At 48.2% G+C, this 23,491-nt stretch overlaps 1 protein-coding gene across 3 annotated transcripts in view; it reads left to right on the top strand.

The window, feature by feature from the left end:
* The window catches only part of nfia (nuclear factor I/A), a 135,381-nt gene that overhangs the window by 76,407 nt on the left and 35,483 nt on the right, over positions 1-23,491 (top strand). For all 3 annotated transcript variants that reach the window (XM_039002147.1, XM_039002149.1, XM_039002148.1), the window contains exons 3-4: positions 5,758-5,820; positions 14,077-14,151. In XM_039002147.1, coding sequence (XP_038858075.1) covers positions 5,758-5,820; positions 14,077-14,151 — 138 coding nt within the window. The remainder of the gene's footprint in view (positions 1-5,757; positions 5,821-14,076; positions 14,152-23,491) is intronic.

Below are 23,491 nucleotides of genomic sequence, written 5' to 3'. Positions count from 1 at the left end.
AGAGGTAGAGATGGATCGGGTAGATGGAAGTATAGATGAATGTAGGGATGGATCGGGTAGATGGAAGTAGAGATGAATGTGGAGAGGTAGAGATGGGTGAAGAGAGAGGTGGAGATGATAGATGATGACGAAGGAGAGATGTTGAGGTGAAGACAGGCTGGAATGGAGGCAGACTGGAGAAGAGGCAGCAGAGTGCTTACGGTTTCACCAGGGCTGCAGCAGCAACCGGGACCATACAGTGAACGACCTGAACCTACACACACCTTCCTTCACTTTTGGAAACGGCAACAAATAGAATAGACAGAGGACAACTGGAGACGTTCCCTAATGCCTATGCCCAAACCTTGCGCACAAACACACACACACACACACACACACACGCACGCACGCACACACACACACACACACAGAATTCACCAGCCCTTCACACACTCAGTAACACACAGTGGAGTGTGTTCTTTAGTGGTTTGGAAGGGGCGTTACGGCACTACTACTATACTACTACGGCATTATTATGTCTTGTACAGTATGTACAGTATTGACAGACCAAACATTGGCTCTTGATGCCTGGGCTATGTTCAATGGGCAAGAGACGTTTCGAAACCTTTAGAAACGGGAAGGTTCTCCTGGAACTTGTCCAATTAGAAAGCTCCTTTTTATTTTTTTTATTTTTTGGGCCCTACTGAACAACCCGTTTTTGGTTTTTTTTCAGGGCCAGTTTTCAGGCCGACAGGAAAACAGAACCCTTTATGCCCTTGTTCCTCTTCCGCACTCCGTCTCCTCCTCCAAGGTGGTCAGTGTTTTTATTTCCACACACACGCTCGCGCTCAAACGCCCGGCTGTCTAGATTGAAAGGACAGACGGGATCTGTAAACACAGCCACCGTACTCTTTTATACTCTTTTGTCCCTCTTCCTCAGCCCCAAAGAATAACGCGCACTCACCCACCAGCAGAACGCACACATATACACACGTAACACATACAGTACAATCAAACACACGCTAGCAATCGCACACACGCACAGGAGTGGGATTGAGGCCGTGCTGTAGATGAGAAGCAGAAGGGTTCTATGTAAACACTGAGCTTATTAAATATGGAGTGACGTAGGGAGCCTGGATGAAGGTCGAGGTTAGCCAAACACTGGACACAGGGAACGCAGACAGAAACAAACTCACTAGGGCAGGCTCTCCCTATATGCTCTCTCCTATTTCTACTTTGCCCTGGCGCAGGCTAGATATGAGTAGCGTCTGTGTGCTGACACCGTGCACTGAAAGGACCTCAGCGTGCCTTCAGTTTTAACCCTATAGGGACCGATTTCAGAGGAACGATCGAAAATGGCCGCTTACGTTTTACGTACTGTAGCTGCTTGGAACTTCCCACGACTAATCTCCATGTTGATTGGGACCAGTGTTACAGTTGATATAACAAAACCCACATCAAGTGTCCCGGTGGTGGATTGTTCTGGAATGGCTCTCCGGTCATGTACCATTTCATTCAGAGGAAGGGAGGGTGTCAGGGAGATGGAGAGAGGAGGGAGGGATGGAGGACGAGAGGTTTACAGGAATGGCAAATTAAATCCGAAGGTTTTGGCGAATCCGCCACAATCGTTCAACAAAGCCCGGGCTTGACGCTCAACTCGGCGAGAGGGGGTGGAGAAAAAAAGCGAAAAAAGCTCGGGGAGTGAGACGAGAGGAGACGATACTTGTGAAAACAATAAGCCAATCCCTGTGGCTTCACCTTCCATTGATAGCGGACAGAAAGGGCCGTTTGTATTTCTAAATGAAGTTTCTGCCTCCTCTTTTATTGGCATGCGTGTTCCTGGGCTCAGTGTGTAAAAGGGCCTTTAGAAAGCAGGGTTTTAACACACAATTGGATTACAGCACGAGCACTTGGTGGGAAAGCGGACCGGCGGGAGGGAGAGGGACCCGGGAGAGGTACAGAGGGTTTGGCGCATGCATAATGAAGCGGCCGCTGGGGGCGGGCGGAGCGGGCCAGGCGGTGTCCCCCTCTCAGCCAGGGCTCAGAGGGGGAGATGGTAAGAAAGAGAGACTGGAGACTGCGAGCGAACGAGGGGGAGACTGAAGAGAGGGAGAGAACTGTGGGATGGAGGGAGGAAAAAGAGAGGGTAGAACAGAGGACGAAGGAGCGAGGGAAAGAGACAAATCTGGAAGAAGACGGGGAGAGCGCGGACCGAAAGAGGCTAGAGTGGAGAGGGAGGGACGAGACATAGGGATGACCTGGGATTGTGTGTGTCTGAGGCAAGGAGTTGCATCAGTAGACCAGTCAGCACACATGCAGCCGCGAGGCCGTCCCCTAACGATCTAATTAGTGTGTCAACTCGTTCACTAATTCAACTACCAGCCATCAAGACATTCCACACACACACACACACACACACACACACACACACACACACACACACACACACACACACACACACACACACACACACACACACACACACATTCCCCCAGCTCTCCTCATCTCTCTTTCTGGCCCGAGACACCACTATATACTCCCACTCTAGTAGTAGTATACCGTACTCTACTGTAATCTACTCTCTCCCATTGGTCCGTTTAATAGACGAGGGCCTGCTCGTAAAAGTTTACCAGCTCGGTGGTTAAGAGTGTTACTGGTCTAGCCAGGTCGTGTTAAAGACCATATAGAGAACCGGTATGCACCCACAGTTAGAACCTAGGTCCTATTCATTAGGTAGCAAACGGACTGAAACACGGATGGACAACCTGAAAGTGTCCAATCAGAAATGCTTGTTTTCTGTTACAAAACATTTTGCTACAGTGTGCACTAATGAACATGACCCAGGCTTTCCTCTCTCTCTCTCTCTCTCTCTCTCTCTCTCTCTCTCTCTCTCTCTCTCTCTCTCTCTCTCTCTCTCTCTCTCTCTCTCTCTCTCTCTCTCATATGACTCCGTTGTAAAAACCGTCGGTTGCTATGGTGAAAATACAGCCTCACACAGCTCGGACCGTTAATTAGTCGTATGAAAGTTATTGGCCCGTCGTAGAAGGAGCTGTGACACTAATCCTGCAATGTATTAATGCCTCCAGTGAGGGGTGATAAATTCCATGACAGTGCATATTCATAACGGTGTAACCATAATGAACGGTCTCTTATCCAACCGTTGATCTATGGTGGCTGTAGTGCATCCTCTGTCTGGACTGGAAGGAGGTGCGTGGGGAGGGGAGGGGGGTTCTTTTGGCTTTCTTTACTTTCTGTACCCCACCGGTCCCCCCCCATCAAGTGCCCACCCCTTCAGAGCCCTTAGACGTAGTAGTGAAGGGTGGGAGGTGGTCATAGCCCTATACCAGACACCTGGCTCTAGTCCTTTCCTCCTTCCCTTCAGGCGGAGGGAGAGAAAGATAAAGAGCGACTTGTTAAGGGACTTGTATAGAGGCTGCGTGAATAGGTCTTGTTTGTGGCGGGGGGGGGGGGGGGGTTCGTTGTTTGTTGTTTAGTGTGTTTTTTTGTTGTTTTGTTTTAACCGGCCAGATTTTTCGTCCTCCCTTTCTCCCAGCTCTGAGGGCCCTCAACAGGGGGTAAATGCAGATGTGAGACACAGTCTGGGTCTCACGCCTCATTTGCATATTTAATTAGCGAGGGGGAAAGGCGCGTGAGAGCGTCGGGGTAGACTAGGGTGGGGGGGCTGTGGACTGTGTGAAAGTGCCTCCCCCACCCACACCCAGCAGCACCCAGCCACTAGCCTTATGCCCCCGGCGAACCACCCCCACCCCACCCCGCTTTCAGCCGCCTCTGTTCGGTTGCTGGGGGGACGTTTTGTTCCGCGGGCCTCCAGATTGCCTTTGTTTTAAGCTGTTGATGCAGACCACAAACGCTGAGCAGAATGCAAACAAGTTCCCTCTAAATTGTTTACTTTGTCTTGCTAGTGGAGGGAAACCACCAGCCAAAAACCTTTCTCCTTTTTTGTTTTGTTTTAGTATTTCAAGCAACACTTTTGACTTTCTGTCCTCCCTTCGCCGTTTTTGCCGCCTTTCTTTGCCCGTTACCCCTCTTGACGTTCCAGTCACGTATGTTCGGAACGTTTTTTTTGTTGTTTCCCCCGCGACGTTGGCTGCCTCGAGAAATGGACCTTTTGCACTCTCCCCGACAGATCAAAGGGGTCAATCAGCTTGTCTGGTAACACTTGCCTCTGAAAAAATCTTTGTTTTTAGAGATAAACATTTGGTGTAAAACGAACTCAGCCTGATTTCTCTCTCCAGCAACAGAGCAGAAAAACATTTCGGGGGGGGAGAGAAAATAAAACTCTATGCCAAAAAAACATGGTCCTGGTTCGATTTTTATCTCGGCGTTGTTAAGACAAGTACCTCCTCTTGCATCTATTTCACTACTCTGGCAAACCTCTTGTACCTATTTCAGTAGAAAACAAGCAAACTAGTTACAGTGAATCAGCCTTCCAGCCTGTGTAGCAGCAATACCAGGCACGTCGTCCTATCAGCCTAGCAGGCCTTGAGTCATAGCTCTCTGTCTCTCTGCTTGGCTCTCTTCAGTCCCGACTCCCAGAGTGGAGATGGGTAATATTTCTCCCACTCCCAACAATTTTATCTGCAGCCCGTCGGATCGATACAGCCCAGCAGCAGCTAAATCATCCAGAGGTTATGTTCCTCTGCCATTTTGGCAGCAGTAAAAAAAAAAAACATTAAAAGGGGAGGCGAAACATAAGGAGCGAACTTCTTCGGCACCAAGAGCAGCGCTTTTTACACGTCACTTTCCTCATCGTCGCTGTCACCGCTAATGACGCTGTTAGACGTTCTTGCGCCGGGGCAGAAAAATTGCCCATAAAATGTATGGGTTTTCCCTGTTTTATGAGCCGTGGATGGAGTTGTTGCGGCAGGCATCGGCTTCTTAGTGTGTCTCCAGCCAGCCCAATTTCCATAAGTGAGTGTTTGCCAACAGTGTGACATCCTCGCACTGGGCATTCTCTCCAAAAGCCTTATTCCCCCCTTTCCTTTCCCAACCACAAATTCCTCAACTCCTTCCCCACCTCTGACCTACACCACATCTGAAAACATGTCAGTCTAAGCCCCAGAAAAACATTCCGACACCCCACACCACCACACCTTTCCACACAACACCCACAGACAGCGTAGTGCACTGTCAGTACAGTAAAGACGCTGACACGCTGGATAGTACAGTAGAGTACTATGAGACGAAGGCAGAGTCAATGTCACCGCGGAGGAGGGGCATCGACCCACCACACTAGACCAGACTAGCCAGTAGTCTACAGTAGCTTTAGCCCATGGCCTGTGTCTGTCAGTCAGTCTGTCTATAGCTACGGTTGCAGTCTCCTACAGTGTGGCTCAGGCTGTGCCAGTGTGCAGTCGATGCGTAGGGGGGGGGGGGGAGACAGACGCCCGCATCGATCGCAGAGCTTGAGACACGGGGGCTAGGGTTTCACCTGAGCATTCACTCACACAGAGCACACCCGGCGGGTTGGGTTACCCCTCTGACTGTAGGCAATCCCCCGACCGCACTCACATGCACAGTTACAGTACTATGGTGACAAATGCATTGAGACCTATGTGTATGGTGACCAAAGAATCTTACCCCATCCGCGTCTTTTTATGGACTCTGCGTGTTTCGCAGTCTTGTCTTACCTTGTATATATCCATGGCATCTCCTTGTCGACTAAAAATGTACCATCTTGTCTTTTATGAAAGTTAAGTAGTGAGACCCTTGCTCCAGTCCCTTACAGTATCTCTCTCTCTCTCTCTCTCCCTCTAGATGGCCAGTCAGACAGTCCCAACCAGCAGAGTGAGTCTGATATCAAGGACCAGCCTGAGAACGGTAAGAGTCTAATGACAACATCGTACTACTATAGAACTACTATAGTACTACTGTAGTATACTAGTACTATCCTAGCACATTTGATTTATTAAGTGCTTTTTCTGCAATCGTGCTACTAAAATGACCAGTACACAGGTGTGTGTATAAGTTCACCTGTCTTCATTCCTACTCCTGCCCTTCTGTAAAATTACACCACCAACCAGTGCCCGCCGAGCCAGTACTTTGAAAATACTTCCTTCCTTGAAGTGATCACTGATCTCAACACGACTGGATTGCGCAAAGCCGTGTGGCGTGTAGAGTCCTTGCTTTGACCTACGGTGTCCAATCACGTCAGAGCAGTGTTCACTTGAAGGGAGGAAGGAAGTCTTCATATTTTTCTGTTGACTGAAAGGTGCAAACGGGCAATGGGACATTTTTCTTATTTTAAGTCTCAAATGGGAAGGATGCCTTTTTGAAAGTCACAGGTCCGTTCCAAACAAGTACACTTCTATTCACGTTCACTTAACCTTCCTGTACGATTTTAAACTACCGTACTTTCTGCCGGTTGGATTTTTTTTATTATCCGTGCCAAAAATTGTCTGGACGCTGTCGGGGAGAAAGAGTCTATTTATTTTTTCACCCCCTTTCCCCCCGCCCGCCGCAACCACACAGACACACACACGGACATATGTTTTGCCTTCGCTAAGCAGTGTGGTTGTGGCCCAGCCAGCCCTATTCTCCCGGGCTGCTCGGAGCTGGCGATTTACAACACACTCACACCCCGTGTGAACATCTAGCACCTTAAAGCCAAGGGGGAGACGAGAGGCCATTACGTAGCCATGAGGAGAGTGTGTGTTTGGGGAGGGAGGGGTGTGTTTCGGACCTACGGGAGGGTCGACCATCTCTCTCATACGTGTCTAGTGTTGCTTTTATAACATGACCATATCTTAAGACTGTCCCTGCCAACACCCCGTTGCCTTATAACAAATGTCTTTCCCACTCCCCAGATAGCTGGGAGTGGTACTTAGTATAGGGAGAGGGACCTATTTGCGCGTGACACCGCCCCGCCCTGTGTTTGGGACTTTTTATAGCAATTAACACAGACAGACAGATGAGGAGCTTGTTTATTCCCCCCCTCCCTCTCTCCTCCGCTCCTCTTCTCCCTCTCTCCTCCGCTCCTCTTCTCCCTCTCTCCTCCACTCCTCATCTCCCTCTCTTCTCCTCTCCCCCCCTCCCTTTCATCCCCCGCCCTCCTCTCCACCCTCCCTCTCTCCTCCTCCTCTCCCCCTCCTCTCCACCCTCCCTCTCTCCTCCTCTCCCCCCCCCCCTCCTCTCCCCCCTCCCTCTCTCCTCCTCTCCCCCCTCCCTCTCGCCTCCCCTCCTCCTCTCACCCCTTGGCCCATATGTAGCTGATGTCATCTGCTCTCTCTCTCTTTTTTCCCCCCCTCCCCTGTGGATGAACTGAAGGTCGCTCCATCTTGCATGTGCCTCTCTTGCGGATATCCAACATCACCTCCCATAATGCCCGTGTGATATTTTAGTTTTATTTATTTGATTTAATGTTTTCTTTTTTTGGGAGGGAGCCAAAGTCCATCTGCTGGCTGGCTGTAGCGCTGGGTCGAGATGAGTTGTGCATGTGTGGGTACTCAGCAGAGGGAATAATCCCTCCAACACACACACACACACACACACACACACACACACACACACACACACACACACACACACACACACACACACACACACACACACACACACACACACACACACACACACACACAGACACACACTTCCTAAAAGTCACCTCAACCTAACAGACAGGTAATCTCAACCGATAGCTCAATCATGTACCAGATAATAATTGATGTCTCAACCTAACATACAGCGCACACCATGTCTCAACATAACATACAGCGCACACCATGTCTCAACCTAACATACAGCGCACACCATGTCTCAACATAACATACAGCGCACACCATGTCTCAACCTAACATACAGCGCACACCATGTCTCAACCTAACATACAGCGCACACCATGTCTCAACATAACATACAGCGCACACCATGTCTCAACATAACATACAGCGCACACCATGTCTCAACCTAACCTACAGCGCACACCATGTCTCAACATAACATACAGCGCACACCATGTCTCAACCTAACATACAGCGCACACCATGTCTCAACCTAACATACAGCGCACACCATGTCTCAACATAACCTACAGCGCACACCATGTCTCAACATAACATACAGCGCACACCATGTCTCAACATAACATACAGCGCACACCATGTCTCAACCTAACATACAGCGCACACCATGTCTCAACCTAACATACAGCGCACACCATGTCTCAACCTAACATACAGCGCACACCATGTCTCAACCTAACATACAGCGCACACCATGTCTCAACCTAACATACAGCGCACACCATGTCTCAACCTAACATACAGCGCACACCATGTCTCAACCTAACATACAGCGCACACCATGTCTCAACATAACATACAGCGCACACCATGTCTCAACCTAACATACAGCGCACACCATGTCTCAACCTAACATACAGCGCACACCATGTCTCAACCTAACATACAGCGCACACCATGTCTCAACCTAACATACAGCGCACACCATGTCTCAACCTAACATACAGCGCACACCATGTCTCAACCTAACATACAGCGCACACCATGTCTCAACCTAACATACAGCGCACACCATGTCTCAACCTAACATACAGCGCACACCATGTCTCAACCTAACATACAGCGCACACCATGTCTCAACCTAACATACAGCGCACACCATGTCTCAACATAACATACAGCGCACACCATGTCTCAACCTAACATACAGCGCACACCATGTCTCAACCTAACATACAGCGCACACCATGTCTCAACATAACATACAGCGCACACCATGTCTCAACCTAACATACAGCGCACACCATGTCTCAACCTAACATACAGCGCACACCATGTCTCAACATAACATACAGCGCACACCATGTCTCAACATAACCTACCCCGCAGTTTATTTCTCTACCAGAGGCCAACCACCTTGCCCAACCCATCTAGAATAAACACTTTACCTTGTCACACAGTCGTCTGACCTAAACACACCACTGCTGAATCCCAAATTGATCCCCCCCCCCACACACCTAGCCCCTACCACCTACACTGTGTAGATCACCCAACCCCAGTGTGACATAGAAAATGCCGCAGGGTGCCTCCTAAAAGTAAACGCTGAATGGCCTGCCATACGTTGCTCTGCATCGCTCCAGCCGGTGTACTCCCCCCCCCCCCCCCCCCCCCACACACACCTAGGCCCTGCTATAACGTCAGTAACTATAACGTCAGCTTTGGCCGCTAACTTAGACATATCCTGCACTTGACCCTGGCGGTTAGAATAGAGAGGCTGTGGTTTCAACAATGCTGACTCCACACACACTTTACGTCTCCCCTCTTCCCCTCCTCACCCAGCTCTCTGACACGACGCCCCCCCCCCCCCCCCCCCTCCCGCCTCTGTCGTCAGCACAGGAAAACACGCTGTGTGACTGTGAGGGGAAAGTGTGTGTGTGTGTGTTCAAATATGTGTTTGCAAATGTTTGTGTGTCTGCACGAGTGTGTGACTGAGAAAGTGTTTGTGTGTGTGTGTGTGTGTGTGGTTTTTCCTGGTTAACCTTGACCCGTGGGTCCGGGTGCTACGTGCTGTTTGACAAAGCTTGACTGGTGTCTTTCGAGGACAAGAGGCTTGTTGTACAATCCACAGGCCATGAGATAAGACCAGAGGATATCCTCGTCTTTACACCCTCTACTGCTGCACACATATGAAACAATACACACACACACACGTTTTAGAAACAATACACACACACACACGTTTTAGCAGCAACACACACACACGTTTTAGCAGCAACACACACACACGTTTTAGAAACAATACACACACACACGTTTTAGCAGCAACACACACACGTTTTAGCAACAACACACACACACGTTTTAGCAACAACACACACACGTTTTAGCAGCAACACACACACACACGTTTTAGAAACAATACACACACACACGTTTTAGCAGCAACACACACACACACACGTTTTAGAAACAATACACACACGTTTTAGAAACAACACACACACACACGTTTTAGCAACAACACACACACACGTTTTAGCAACAACACACACACACGTTTTAGCAACAACACACACACACGTTTTAGCAACAACACACACACACGTTTTAGCAGCAACACACACACACGTTTTAGCAACAACACACACACACACACGTTTTAGCAACAACACACACACACACACGTTTTAGCAACAACACACACACACGTTTTAGCAACAACACACACACACGTTTTAGCAACAACACACACACACGTTTTAGCAACAACACACACACGTTTTAGCAGCAACACACACACGTTTTAGCAACAACACACACACGTTTTAGCAGCAACACACACACACGTTTTAGCAGCAACACACACACACGTTTTAGAAACAACACACACACGCGTTTTAGCAGCAACACACACACACGTTTTAGCAACAACACACACGTTTTAGCAGCAACACACACACACGTTTTAGCAGCAACACACACACACGTTTTAGCAGCAACACACACACACACGTTTTAGAAACAATACACACACGTTTTAGCAGCAACACACACACACGTTTTAGCAACAACACACACACACGTTTTAGCAGCAACACACACACACACGTTTTAGAAACAATACACACACGTTTTAGCAGCAATACACACACGTTTTAGCAACAACACACACACACGTTTTAGCAACAACACACACACACACACACACGTTTTAGAAACAATACACACACGTTTTAGCAACAACACACACACACACGTTTTTCAACAACACACACACACGTTTTTTAACAACACACACACACACGTTTTTCAACAACACACACACACGTTTTAGCAGCAACACACACACACACACACGTTTTAGAAACAATACACACACGTTTTAGCAACAACACACACACACACGTTTTTCAACAACACACACACACACGTTTTTCAACAACACACACACATGTTTTAGAAACAACACACACACACGTTTTAGCAACAACACACACACACGTTTTAGCAACAACACACACACACGTTTTAGCAACAACACACACACACGTTTTAGCAACAACACACACACACGTTTTAGCAACAACACACACACACACGTTTTAGCAACAACACACACACACACACGTTTTAGCAACAACACACACACACATGTTTTAGCAACAACACACACACACGTTTTAGCAACAACACACACACATGTTTTAGAAACAATACACACACGTTTTAGCAACAACACACACACACGTTTTAGCAACAACACACACACACACGTTTTAGCAACAACACACACACACACGCGTTTTAGCAACAAAACACACACACATGTTTTAGCAACAACACACACACACGTTTTAGCAACAACACACACACACGTTTTAGCAACAACACACACACACGTTTTAGCAACAACACACACACACACGTTTTAGCAACAACACACACACACGTTTTAGCAACAACACACACACACGTTTTAGCAACAACACACACACGTTTTAGCAACAACACACACACGTTTTAGCAACAACACACACACACACACGTTTTAGCAGCAACACACACACACGTTTTAGCAACAACACACACACGTTTTAGCAGCAACACACACACACACGTTTTAGCAACAACACACACACACGTTTTAGCAACAACACACACACACGTTTTAGCAACAACACACACACGTTTTAGCAGCAACACACACACGTTTTAGCAACAACACACACACGTTTTAGCAGCAACACACACACGTTTTAGCAACAACACACACACACGTTTTAGCAACAACGCACACGTTTTAGCAACAACACACACACACGTTTTAGCAACAACACACACACACGTTTTTCAACAACACACACACACATTTTTCAACAACAACACACACACACGTTTTTCAACAACACACACACACGTTTTAGCAACAACACACACACGTTTTAGCAACAACACACACACACGTTTTAGCAGCAACACACACACACGTTTTTCAACAACACACACACACGTTTTTCAACAACACACACACACGTTTTAGCAACAACACACACACACGTTTTTCAACAACACACACACACGTTTTAGCAACAACACACACACACGTTTTTCAACAACACACACACACGTTTTAGCAACAACAACACACACACACGTTTTAGCAACAATACACACACGCGTTTTGGAAACAATGTACACACGTTTTAGCAACAATACACACACACACATTTTAGCAACAGAAAAGCACTTGTTGATATGTCAAAAGTTTTCTCTGACTTGTCGTTGTTTGGTAGGGACACGTTTTCTCTCCCCTAACTCAGTTGAACTTAGGCCTCAACCTTTTTCCCTCCCTCCCTCCCACCCTGTCGGAGGGGAGGTTAGGTCTCCCAGCTCTTATGAAAGCCGAACCTCTTGCTCGTCCTCCCCTCCTCTCTTTCTCTTATTTCTCTCTCTCTTTCCCCCCTTCTCCCTCTTCTGCCCTCTCTCTAACTCTCTTTCTCAGCCCCCCCCCCCCCCCCCCCCCCCTCTCTGTCTCAGTGGACACAGCTGGGAGTGATTATCCTTGTTGAGATATAGAAGCCCGGCGCTCACTCATGGAAATGCCCTTGTTGAACCCGGGCTGCCGAGTGCATATATATACCTTCCTGCTCCCTGTACCGGCAGCTCAAACTAGTGCGCTGCGGCTATGCTATGCTATGCTATGCCGCTGTGTCCTACAATCCCACAGTGGGGCTGTGTTATGCTCTCTGCACAGACGGACAGGCAGACAGACACATGTGCATGCTCGAACACACACACGCTTTGTGTAATTGTTGTTTCACAGTATACAAAGCTGCATGGAAACTTTGACTTCTCTACGACACACACACGTGTATATATATACTGTACACACACTATTTGACTTGCCTATAGACACACAAGGGGACACGCACGTATATATTGTACACACACTAGCATGCGCGCGCGCACACACTCTTTTTCAAACTTTCTCTCCCTCCCTCCTGCTCTCTCTCAAATCTCCTACACATACTTTCCGTCTCTCTCTGTCTGTCTCTCTCTCTGAATTTTCACATTCTCATTTTCCTTCTTTCTCTTGTTTGCACGTTCTCTCTCTTTCCCACTCTTTTCCCACTCTTTCTCTCCTTCGTTCTTCTTTCCTCTTGTCCTGTTTATTCCTCTCTGTTTCTCTTTCCCTCTCTGTTTCTCTTTCCCCCGTTCAGTCTCAGGGGCGTCTGCGCAGGAGTGCTCTGTGGCTCCACAGACGTTCAGCTAATGTCAGCAGTTTGGCTCGCAATGAGCCGTATATATTATCGCTCTCTCACGCAAGAGGCTCTCTTTCCGTCTACCTCTCTCCCTGCCTCTTAATATCTATCTATCTCTCTGCCTCTACCCCCCCTACTCTCTCTGTCGGTTGTCTTCTTTATGTATGAATCTAGTGGTCCACATGCTGCAGGTCTCCTCAGCCACCAACCAGAGTGTCACCAGTCTCCCCGCCAACACTCTGCCCTGTATGGTGGTGGGTGTACCTAATTCCCTTGATAGTGTACTACGTTTGAGCAGAGTACTATGGGCCCTGGTCCAACGCAGTGCGCTATAATGATATTGGGTGCTGTCTAGGACACAGCTCTGGACAATGAAGACGAGTTGTGAGGGGGAAAGTGTAGGAAAGCATGTCCAAAGTTTTGGAAAAAGTCTTGGAAAGATGGGCGGAGATGTGATTTAGTTCAACACTCAAATTTGTTTAGTACCAACTCAAGACATGCTCCAGTAGTTTGATTAGGGGCCCTCCTGGAGCCCCCTGCTGTAGTGTTGGGGGAGGCAAACACACACCCATGGGGACAGAGGCCCCAGATGTGCCCTGCCCTCTGGGTTACCCTAAACACACCCTCCTCCCCCACACTGCCTCTCTTTCCACCGGGACATGGAAGGGTGGGTGTGTTTGTGCATGTGTGTTGCGTAACAGGAGAGAATGTCGTGGTGTGTGTTTGAAAAGAAACATGCGGAATCCTGTACCTCTTCCCTTGTACCATGCCTCCTCTTTCATGTTTCCGATCCCTCTGTTGGCAATAGCATCACCTTGTGCTTTTCTCTCTCTCTCTCTCTCTCTCACTTTTAGGACATCTTGGCTTCCAGGACAGCTTCGTCACATCGGGGGTCTTCAGTGTTGCCGAACTCGTGCGAGTCTCACAGAGTAAGTTTCTCCTTCTTCTTATTTTAATCTCTATCCCTTTTTCTCTCCCTGACCCTCCCTCCCTCTCTCTCTCTTTCCCTCCCCCCTCCCTCTCTCTCTCTTTCCCTGTCCCCCTCCCTCTCTTTCCCTCCCTCCCTCTCTTTCTCTCCCTCTCTCTCTCTCTCTCTCTCTCTTTCCCTCCCTCCCTCTCTTTCCCTCCCTCCCTCCCTCTCTCTCTCTCTCTCTCTCTCTCTCTCTCTCTCTCTCTCTCTCGCTCTCTCTCTCTCTCTCTCTCTCTCTCTCTCTCTCTCTCTCTCTCTCTTTCTCCCTCTCGCTCTCTCTTTCCCTCCCTCTCTCTCTCTCTTTCCCTCCCTCTCTCTCTCCCCTCTCTCTCTCATTCTTTCCCTCTCTCTCTCCCTCCCTCCCTCCCTCCCTCCCTCCCTCTTTCTCTCTCTCTCTTCCATTCTCCCTCTCTCTCCCCCCTCCACAAAGAGAGCCCTGCAGGCTGTGATTTGATTGCAGATCTGCCATCGATATGGTCCGGCCCACTAATGCAATTTATCAGGACCAATACGAAGAGTCTCCCCCCCCACTCTCTTAATGAACTAAGAGCAAACCCCAAATCTCTCCCATATCAGACAGTCAGCTAAAAGCAAAGACCCAGATCAACTAAGATCTGGGCCCGGATTCCCAAAGGACTGATAGGACCAGTTGCCTTTCAGATCATAAGGAATAAGACATGGGGGGACCTGATCCTAGATCAGCACTCCTACCCTGAGCCGCTGCAATACACGCCCTGAAGTCCCTTTTATTTCAGGTAAGGCTGGAAGTGAACTAAAACAAGACACGGCACCCGTCTACTGATTGTGGCATCATAGCTGGTCCCCAAGACCTGACAAGAAGGCCTACGTAATGATGGACTGGTGTGCCGTGTTGGAGGGTGACTGGGGGACTCTGTAGGACCTGCATGTAAAAGCCCTCTAGGAGAAGAAGAATGGGGCACGAGAAAGTGAAGGGGTGAGAAAGAGGTGAGGGACGTGGCGAGCCAGAGTACTGAGCAAAAGAAAGCCGTCGTCGGATAAGGAGGAGGAGACGGGAAAGACAAAAGAAAGAGACGGGAGGAGAGGCAGAGCGAGAGAGGGAGGGGAAAAAACGTGACCTTTAAAAAGTGCCGTCTCCGCGCAACACGGGGCGGTAGAGAGAGGGGGATAGAGAGCGAGGGAGGGGGGGAGGGGGGAGAGTGACAGAGTGCAGAACAATCCATACGGCCCTGTCGATAGCCCCCGCTAACAATAGCCCATTGAAAGTGCCTGTCAGCACTCCGACTGGAGCCCCTTTTGATCAAAGGTGCATTGATGACCACCCCACCACACACACACACACACACACACACACACACACACACACACACACACACACACACACACACACACTGTCGTGACCCAATACTGGGCTGGGCCGCACCACACCTAGGACCAGCCATAGTGGGGATGGTCAGGGAGATGCAGGGGGAGGTGAGACGGGGGGGGGGGGAGTTGGTGGGGAGACAGGGGCGCCAAGGGGATCCAGACAGGGCGGACCTGGGCAGTCGGCCCACTGTGTGGATCCCCCCCCCACTAGGATTTTAACCTACACACACACATAGGCACACACACACACAAACCCCCCCCTTCTCAGTCTCACAGAGCTGGCACCCAGGTCTCGGCCCTCTCCAGATGCCTCCATTGTGTTGGCAGAGAACAGGGTAGGGCAGACCCATCGTGAGAGTAGAGTGTGTGGTGTGTGTGTGTGTGTGTGTGTGTGTGTGTGTGTGTGTGTGTGTGTGTGTGTGTGTGTGTGTGTGTGTGTGTGTGTGTGTGTGTGTGTGTGTGTGTGTGTGTGACGTGTCAGGCAAGCAATCAGACAGTCGTTTATTGTGGAGTTGTGTGTGTCCGTTTGGGACGAAACCAGAAGGATCTCTTGATCCTGAGTGTACAATAGGTTGTGTTCTATTGAGACGTGTGTGTGTGTGTGTGTGTGTGTGTGTGTGTGTGTGTGTGTGTGTGTGTGTGTGTGTGTGTGTGTGTGTGTGTGTGTGTGTGGGGGGGGTGTATGTGTATCACTAGCTTGTGATATTAGTCTGATTAGCGCAGGCACAGCGCGGCCCCCGCATCAGAAGTCCTGGCATGTGATGGTTAACAAGATTAAGGAATATGCATAATGGATCTTGTTCTATGAAGAGCTGGGCTTTTATCCCAACATCTGTGACACGGGGTGGGGGGGGGTAGGTAGAAGAAAGGAAGTTACCGGGTGGCGTATGTTTTCTGGAAGATTTCTTTCTCTTTCTCTCTCTCTCTTACAAACTTTCTCTCTTTCGCTGTGTCTCGCTATCCCTCTCTCTCTCTCTCTCTACCAGCCACAACATAGCCACAAGGGAGCTTTATTCACTTAGCTACTGTACATCTGACTGACTGTGTGTGGCCCTTAAAGCTAACAGTCTAGAAAGGTTTTTTCTTCTAAATGCCAATACATAATAAATCAAGTATGGTATGAAGTGTTGTGTTGAATATATCAAATAAAATGCCTTTGCCAATCAACAGGTCAGGCAAAGAATACTGTAAACCTTTAATACACAGACACAGTGCACATGAGACAGGCCTACTGGGCTGGAACAAAACCCTGCACAACTTGTAGCTACAGGAGACTCCTGCCTCCTGACAAGGTCCATACGAGTGCACTCCAGGTTCTGAATGCAACACATTGTCCTAAGATCCCCCCCAAAAACATTGACAGCACCCGTGGTTTGTCGAAGGGTGCCTGGTCTTCCCTTAAATAGCCACTGGCCCAAAGTGTCCATATCTACCCAGTCAGCAAAGCTGTATCTGTGTGTATCTGTGTGGGTGGGGGTCGAGGGGTCTCTCTGAGGGGATTGCTCTATATGGCCAGATAGAGTGCTGGACAGAATGCACGGCCATGACTTTGGTGTTTTTTCTCTTTTTTTTTGTGGAACAGTTGGCATCAAAAAGCTGATGCACTTTAGCGTAATCCCAGTGAAAGTGTGGAGGTGCACGTAAGGTCGACATTACGATTCTCCGAGCTAGTGTGTGTGCGTGGATGTTTGTGTCTCCCTGTGTGTGTGTGTGTGTGTGTGTGTGTGTGTGTGTGTGTGTGTGTGTGTGTGTGTGTGTGTGTGTGTGTGTGTGTGTGTGTGTGTGTGTGTGTGTGTGTGTGTGTGTGTGTGTGCATGCGTGGAACCAGGCAGGGGGAGGGGGGTTGACTTGTGCACAGTGCAGAAGATGAGAGGTCGTTCATGGTATTGAATGGGGCGACATCCCCCCCCTCCCCACTCCCGTCTATATGGCAGTGTGACCTTGGCTTTGTGCACCCATTACACAATTCAGTGGCAGGGCCCAATCGAATCTGCTTCTGTCGATCAATATCCTATTAAAGCACCACACAAAAAAACGAGGAGGAGGGAGAGGGAGGGAGGGAGGGGAGAGAGAGCGAAATGAAAGTCTTCATAAAGTTAGCTGTTATAGCTACATCGTTTTTTAATTTATTTTGGTAGTCGTGACTTGGGCGGAATTGTAATTGGCCTGTTCAATACCGGGCCCGGGTAATTTGGGAGATTGGGTACCGCCCTTTCCTTTCCATGCCTCCCTTTTTCTCTCTCCTCCCTTACCTATCTATGTCTCGTACATTCTGTCTGTCTCTTCTGAGACAGTGCTCCTCTATTCTAGTTCACTGGTCCTTCTAGACATTCCCAATCAAATGTGGTATCACTACTTTGTCATGCCACATAGTCATGGCTTTATCTCTGTAGCCCAGTGCCAGTTTGACCAGGGCACCCTGTCGAGACAGTGCCAGTTTAACCAGGGCACCCTGTCGAGACAGTGCCAGTTTGACCAGGGCACCCTGTCGAGACAGTGCCAGTTTGACCAGGGCACCCTGTCGAGACAGTGCCAGTTTGACCAGGACACCCTGTCGAGACAGTGCCAGTTTGACCAGGACACCCTGTCGAGACAGTGCCAGGAGGCACCACATAGACACATGGGGCCGGATTCACAAAACCTTAAGAAGAAATTTCTTCTTAACTGACATTTTTTCCTTAACTATAGACTTAAGAAGAAAGTTAAGCAAAGTTGCTATTCCTCAAAAAAGTTATTGGAAATGTTCTTAAGGTTTTTCCTAAGTTTCTTCCGAAGAAAAAAGTTAGGAAGAAATTAGATTCTTGAAAATGATGCTTTAGGATTTCTTCTTGGAAATGTACTTAGCTTTAGGACAGCTAAAACCTTGTCTTAAACGAATGGATACTTTTGTAAACATGAACGTTTTCTTGCACCACGGACACAGTTGGCTACCAGATATTTAAATACAGCAAGAAAACAAATTAAACGTGCATTAGCTAGCTAGTAATTAACAATATATTACAATATTCTAGAAGTGTTAAATAGCTAGCGTTATCTCGTCAATTTGCAAAGAAGAACTTGGCTAATCTACTTAACGCGTCGTTAGCTATGTTGTTGGCTATAATGTCGGGACGTGTTGGCTAGCTAAGGTAGCTACCTAACTTACCGGTTGCAGTGTCCCTCTACCACCATCTCTCCTATCATGGACGACACCTTCTCCTCCAGCTGGTCCACGTGAATGGTCTCTCAGCTCCCTTCTTCTTAGCAGCCGCCTTGATGTCGGACCACTTCTTTTGCCATTCCCCCGACGGCAGAGACAGACTCGGCCACTCTCGCCCATCCTCTCTTTTTGGTGTCCGCAGTGACCCCGCAGTTATCAAGTCTCCCCAACAGCAACCTTTTCCTGGCTGCTGTTTCCTCCAGCATCACTTCAAGCTCTTGTTTGCTTGAGTTTTTATTGCGCTTTCCTTGGTTATCCATTTTTTATTTTGATGTACAGTAGCTAACGTTAGTCTGGCTATGTCTGTAAGATAACTTTTTTTGTGTGTGTGTATAAAGGGTTCGCGAGCCAACTAAAACATTTTTATTCTCGAGACATGAAGCAAAAAAATACATGTAATAAAATGTAAATACCAACACTTTGTTAAAGTGGGCCAAATCCTATCATCCCTGTCACATAGGCTTATTTATTAGTTTCAAGCATGTCACTAATGTCAATGCCACATAAGAAGATATTTTGTGTGTTCGAAGAAATGTTCCGGGGAAAAAAAACTACAAATTCCTAAGGACATTTTGAGGAATTGCATTTACGAACTATCATGAACTTCTTATTTTTTTGTCCTAAGCAGCTTCTTAAGTTTTTTTCGTAAGTCATGTTTTGTGAATCCGGCCCCAGGGCAACACACACCTCGACCAATGGTGTCCACCTCCAGATCATCTGCTCATAGTGGCCGCCATAGACACACACACACACACACACACACACACACACACACACACACACACACACACACACACACACACACACACACACACACACACACACACACACACACACACACACACACACACACACACACACACACGTATTCTCAAGCACTTGAATACACACGAGTACACTCACATACACTCTATCTAAAAACTAGTTGGCACCGTGCTAGTATTAGAGTGGCAAACAGCACCCATTTCAAGGGGCATGCCCACCTGGGATCCCTCCAACACACACACACACACACACACACACAATGGGGCCTTGGCATGGACCCCCAGAGACCAGATGACTGGGAAGAACAGGGTGAGCAAATTAATTAATAATGGAAGAGAGAAGGGCTGGCAAGGCCTTTCCTCCATCCTGCCATCCTTCTATCCACCCCCCCCCCTTCACCCTCAGCCACCCTGTCTGCCCCCTGGCACTCCCTGGCACCACCTCTGGGGATACTTAATGCACACACACATCACACACACACACACACCCTTCGTCCACCACACGGTGTGCCAGCCTTGCCAACCCCAACAGCATCACCATGCCCCAACCAGCTCCTGTGCCAGTGGGCAGTGCCATCTGGGCGCCACACACAGCCACTGGCGGTACTGGCACTTGCAGAGGGGTGTATGGGGTTAAGCAGTGCAGCTGGTATGGCTCTTGTGGTTGTGCCACAGTAGCAGCACTCAATACGGGTGTTAAAATATACAGTGCCTTCAGAAAGTATTCACTGGCCTACAAACAATACCCCATAATGTCAAAGTGGAATGATGTTTTTGGAAATGTTTCCAAATTAATCCAAAAAATGAAAAGGTGAAATGTCTTCTGTCAATAAGTGTTCAACCCCTTTGTCATGGTAAGCCTAGATAAGTTCAGGAGTAAAACTGTGCTTAACAATAAGTTGCATGGACTCTCTGTGTGCAATAATAGTGTTTAACATGATTTTGGAATGACTACCTCATCTCTGTACCCCACATATACAATTTCAAACACAGATTTAACCACATAGACCAGGGAGGTTTTCCGATGCCTCGCAAATAAAGGCAGCCATTGGCAGATGGGTTTTAAAAAAGCAGACATCGATTATCCCTTTGAGCATGGTGAAGTTATTAATTACTCTTTGGATGGTGTATCAATAAACCCAGTCACTACAAAGATGCAGGCGTCCTTCCTAACTCAGTTGCCGGAGAGGAAGAAAACCCCTCAGGGATTTCACTATGAAGCCAATGGTGACTTTAAAATAGTTACAGAGTTTAATGGCTTTGATAGGAGAAAACTGAGAATGGATCAACAACATTGTTGTTACTCCACAATACATGTACTAACCTAAATGACAGAGTGAAAAGAAGGAAGTCTGTACAGAATAAAAAATATTCCAAAACATGTATCCTGTTTGCAATAAGGCACTAAAGTAAAACTGTAAAAAAATTGTAAGAAATTAACTTTGTTATAAACATAAAACGTTACATTTGGGGCAAACACAACACATCACTGATTACAGTACCACTCATATTTTCAAGCATGGTGGTGGCTACATCATGTTATGGGTATGCTTGTCTTTGGCAAGGACTAGGGAGGTTTTTAAAGATAAAATTAAACGGAATAGAGCTAAGCACAGGCAAAATCCTAGAGGAAAACCTGGTTCAGTCTGATTTCCAACAAACACTGGGAGATAAATTCACCTTTCACCAGGACAATAACCTAAAACACAAATCCAAAGATACTCTGGAGTCGCTTACCAAGACGACATTGAATGTTCCTGAGTGGCGGAACATACAGTTTTGACTTAAATCGGTTTGAAAATCTATGGCAAGACTTGAAAATGGCTGTCGAGCAATGATCAACAACCAATTTGACAGAGCTTGAAGAATTTTAAACATGATAATGTGCTAGTATTGTACAATCCAGGTATGTAACGCTCTTAGAGACTTACCCAGAAAGACTCAGAGCTGTAATCACTACCAAAGGGGATTCTGACATGGGGTGTCAATACTTATGTAAATGACATGTTTCTTTATTTCATTTTGAATAAATAAAAAAAAATCCTAGAAACATGTTTGTCATTATGGGATATTGTGTTTAGATGGATGAGATTAAAAAAAATTGAATTCAGGCTGTGACACGACAAATGTGGAGTAAGTAATGGGGGTATGAATAATATCTGAAGGCAGTTCCCAGTACCAGTAATACAGCGGTAGCTCACTGTGTGTGTGTGTGTGTGTGTGTGTGTGTGTGTGTGTGTGTGTGTGTGTGTGTGTGTGTGTGTGTGTGTGTGTGTGTGTGTGTGTGTGTGTGTGTGTGAGAAGCCCCACCGGGGGTGTGTGTGTGTGAGAAGCCCCACCGGGGGTGTGTGTGTGTGGGTGTGTGTGTGTGTGTGTGTGAGAAGCCCCACCGGGGGTGTATGTGTGTGTGTGTGTGTGTGTGTGAGAAGCCCCACCGGGTGTGTGTGTGTGTGTGTGTGTGTGTGTGTGTGTGTGTGTGTGTGTGTGTGTGTGTGTGTGTGTGTGTGTGTGTGTGTGTGTGTGTGTGTGTGTTAAGTCCAGGAGCAGGTCTGCAGGGCAGCAACAGAGAGAAAACACAGCGGCGCTGACCAAGCAGAAAAACTCAAGTCCTGTCAGGGCCTCTCTCTCTCTCTCTCTCTCCTTTTCCCTCGCATCTCCTCCCTCTGTAGCCGTTCGCTCATCCCATCATGCCATTACACTCTCCGTCAATAAAGCGATGGAAAGGAGAGGAGGAGGGATGGAGGAGAGGCTCGGGGGCTCTCTCTCGCTCTCTAGTTGCTGGGCGGATGTCCGGGTTTGAAGTTGATTGCTGCCTTTGTTGTCAAATGCTTCAATTTGAAAATCCGCTCGAACAAAGGAGAGTTTTTTTTTCTTCTTCTCCTTTCTCCCTCTTCTCTTTTTTTCTAAAGACAGCCCTCACAGCTTTTGTGGAGGTTTAGATCCCCGGTGTCTGGCTGGACTGGGGGGGGGGGGTTAGGAGGGGGAAGACCGGTGAGGTGAGGGGGGCGTGGGGAGGAAATGGCAGCCTCTTTGGTAGTGGACCACACTGGAGAGCGAGAGGGGAGGGAGAGAGGGAGGGATAAATAGAGGGGCTAGCAAACAGATGGGCCAATTGTACAGCAGCACCACCTTGTCGCGGCACTAGTGTACACTAGTTTGTGTGCTTGCCTTTGTCTCTCTCTCCCACACACACACCTACCGTCTGAGACGCATTCCTTTGCACTAAAGTGGCTAATAAGTAGATTGAGCTGATTGAGTTCGCTAATGCTAAACTTTCTTTCTGCACCGGCAAGGTACAACCAAGGTAGTCTGACAGATAGGTTGGGAGAGAAGGGAGAACGGCTCCATCAGAGAACGAGAGAAAAGAGAGACGAGAGAGAGAGAGGAAGGCTCCGTCAGAGAGAGGGAGAGCGAGCGAGGGAGGTAGGGAGAGAGAGAGCGAGAGAGAGAGATCAATGCAGGCCTGATAGCTACAGGTTTCATTTGGAATCCTCCAGGAGGCAAAAAGCACTTGATAAAGCCCTTAAGAGGTAGAGACTGCGGATTACCTTTATGATTGATTTCCATTCCAGTCAGACAGACTGTAGCGCTGGTCACCTTTATCCTTCCTCCCTCTCTTTCTCATCCCTCTATCCCACTGATTCCAAAGGAAGGGCCCTTGCTGTATACCTTTATTTCGATATCCCTCTTTCTTTCCCACTCTATCACTCTCCTCCTACTTTCCTCTCCTTCTATCCCCCTCTCTTTCCCTCTATCCCTTTCTCTCTTTCCATCCCTCCTTCCCTCACTTTATCCCTCTCTCTACCCCCTTCCTTTCCTCCATCCCTACACCCTCCCTCTCCCCCTCCCTTCCTCCATCCATACTCCCCCGTCCTCTCCCCCTCCCTTCCTCCATCCCTATACCCCACCTCTCCCCCTCCCTTCCTCCATCCCTACACCCCACCTCTCCCCCTCCCTTCCTCCATCCATACACCCCCGTCCTCTCCCCC

The sequence above is a fragment of the Salvelinus namaycush genome, chromosome 10, assembly GCF_016432855.1.
Source record: "Salvelinus namaycush isolate Seneca chromosome 10, SaNama_1.0, whole genome shotgun sequence".
NCBI classification, from domain to species: Eukaryota; Metazoa; Chordata; class Actinopteri; order Salmoniformes; family Salmonidae; genus Salvelinus; species Salvelinus namaycush.
This window is presented reverse-complemented; position numbering and strand designations above follow the sequence as displayed.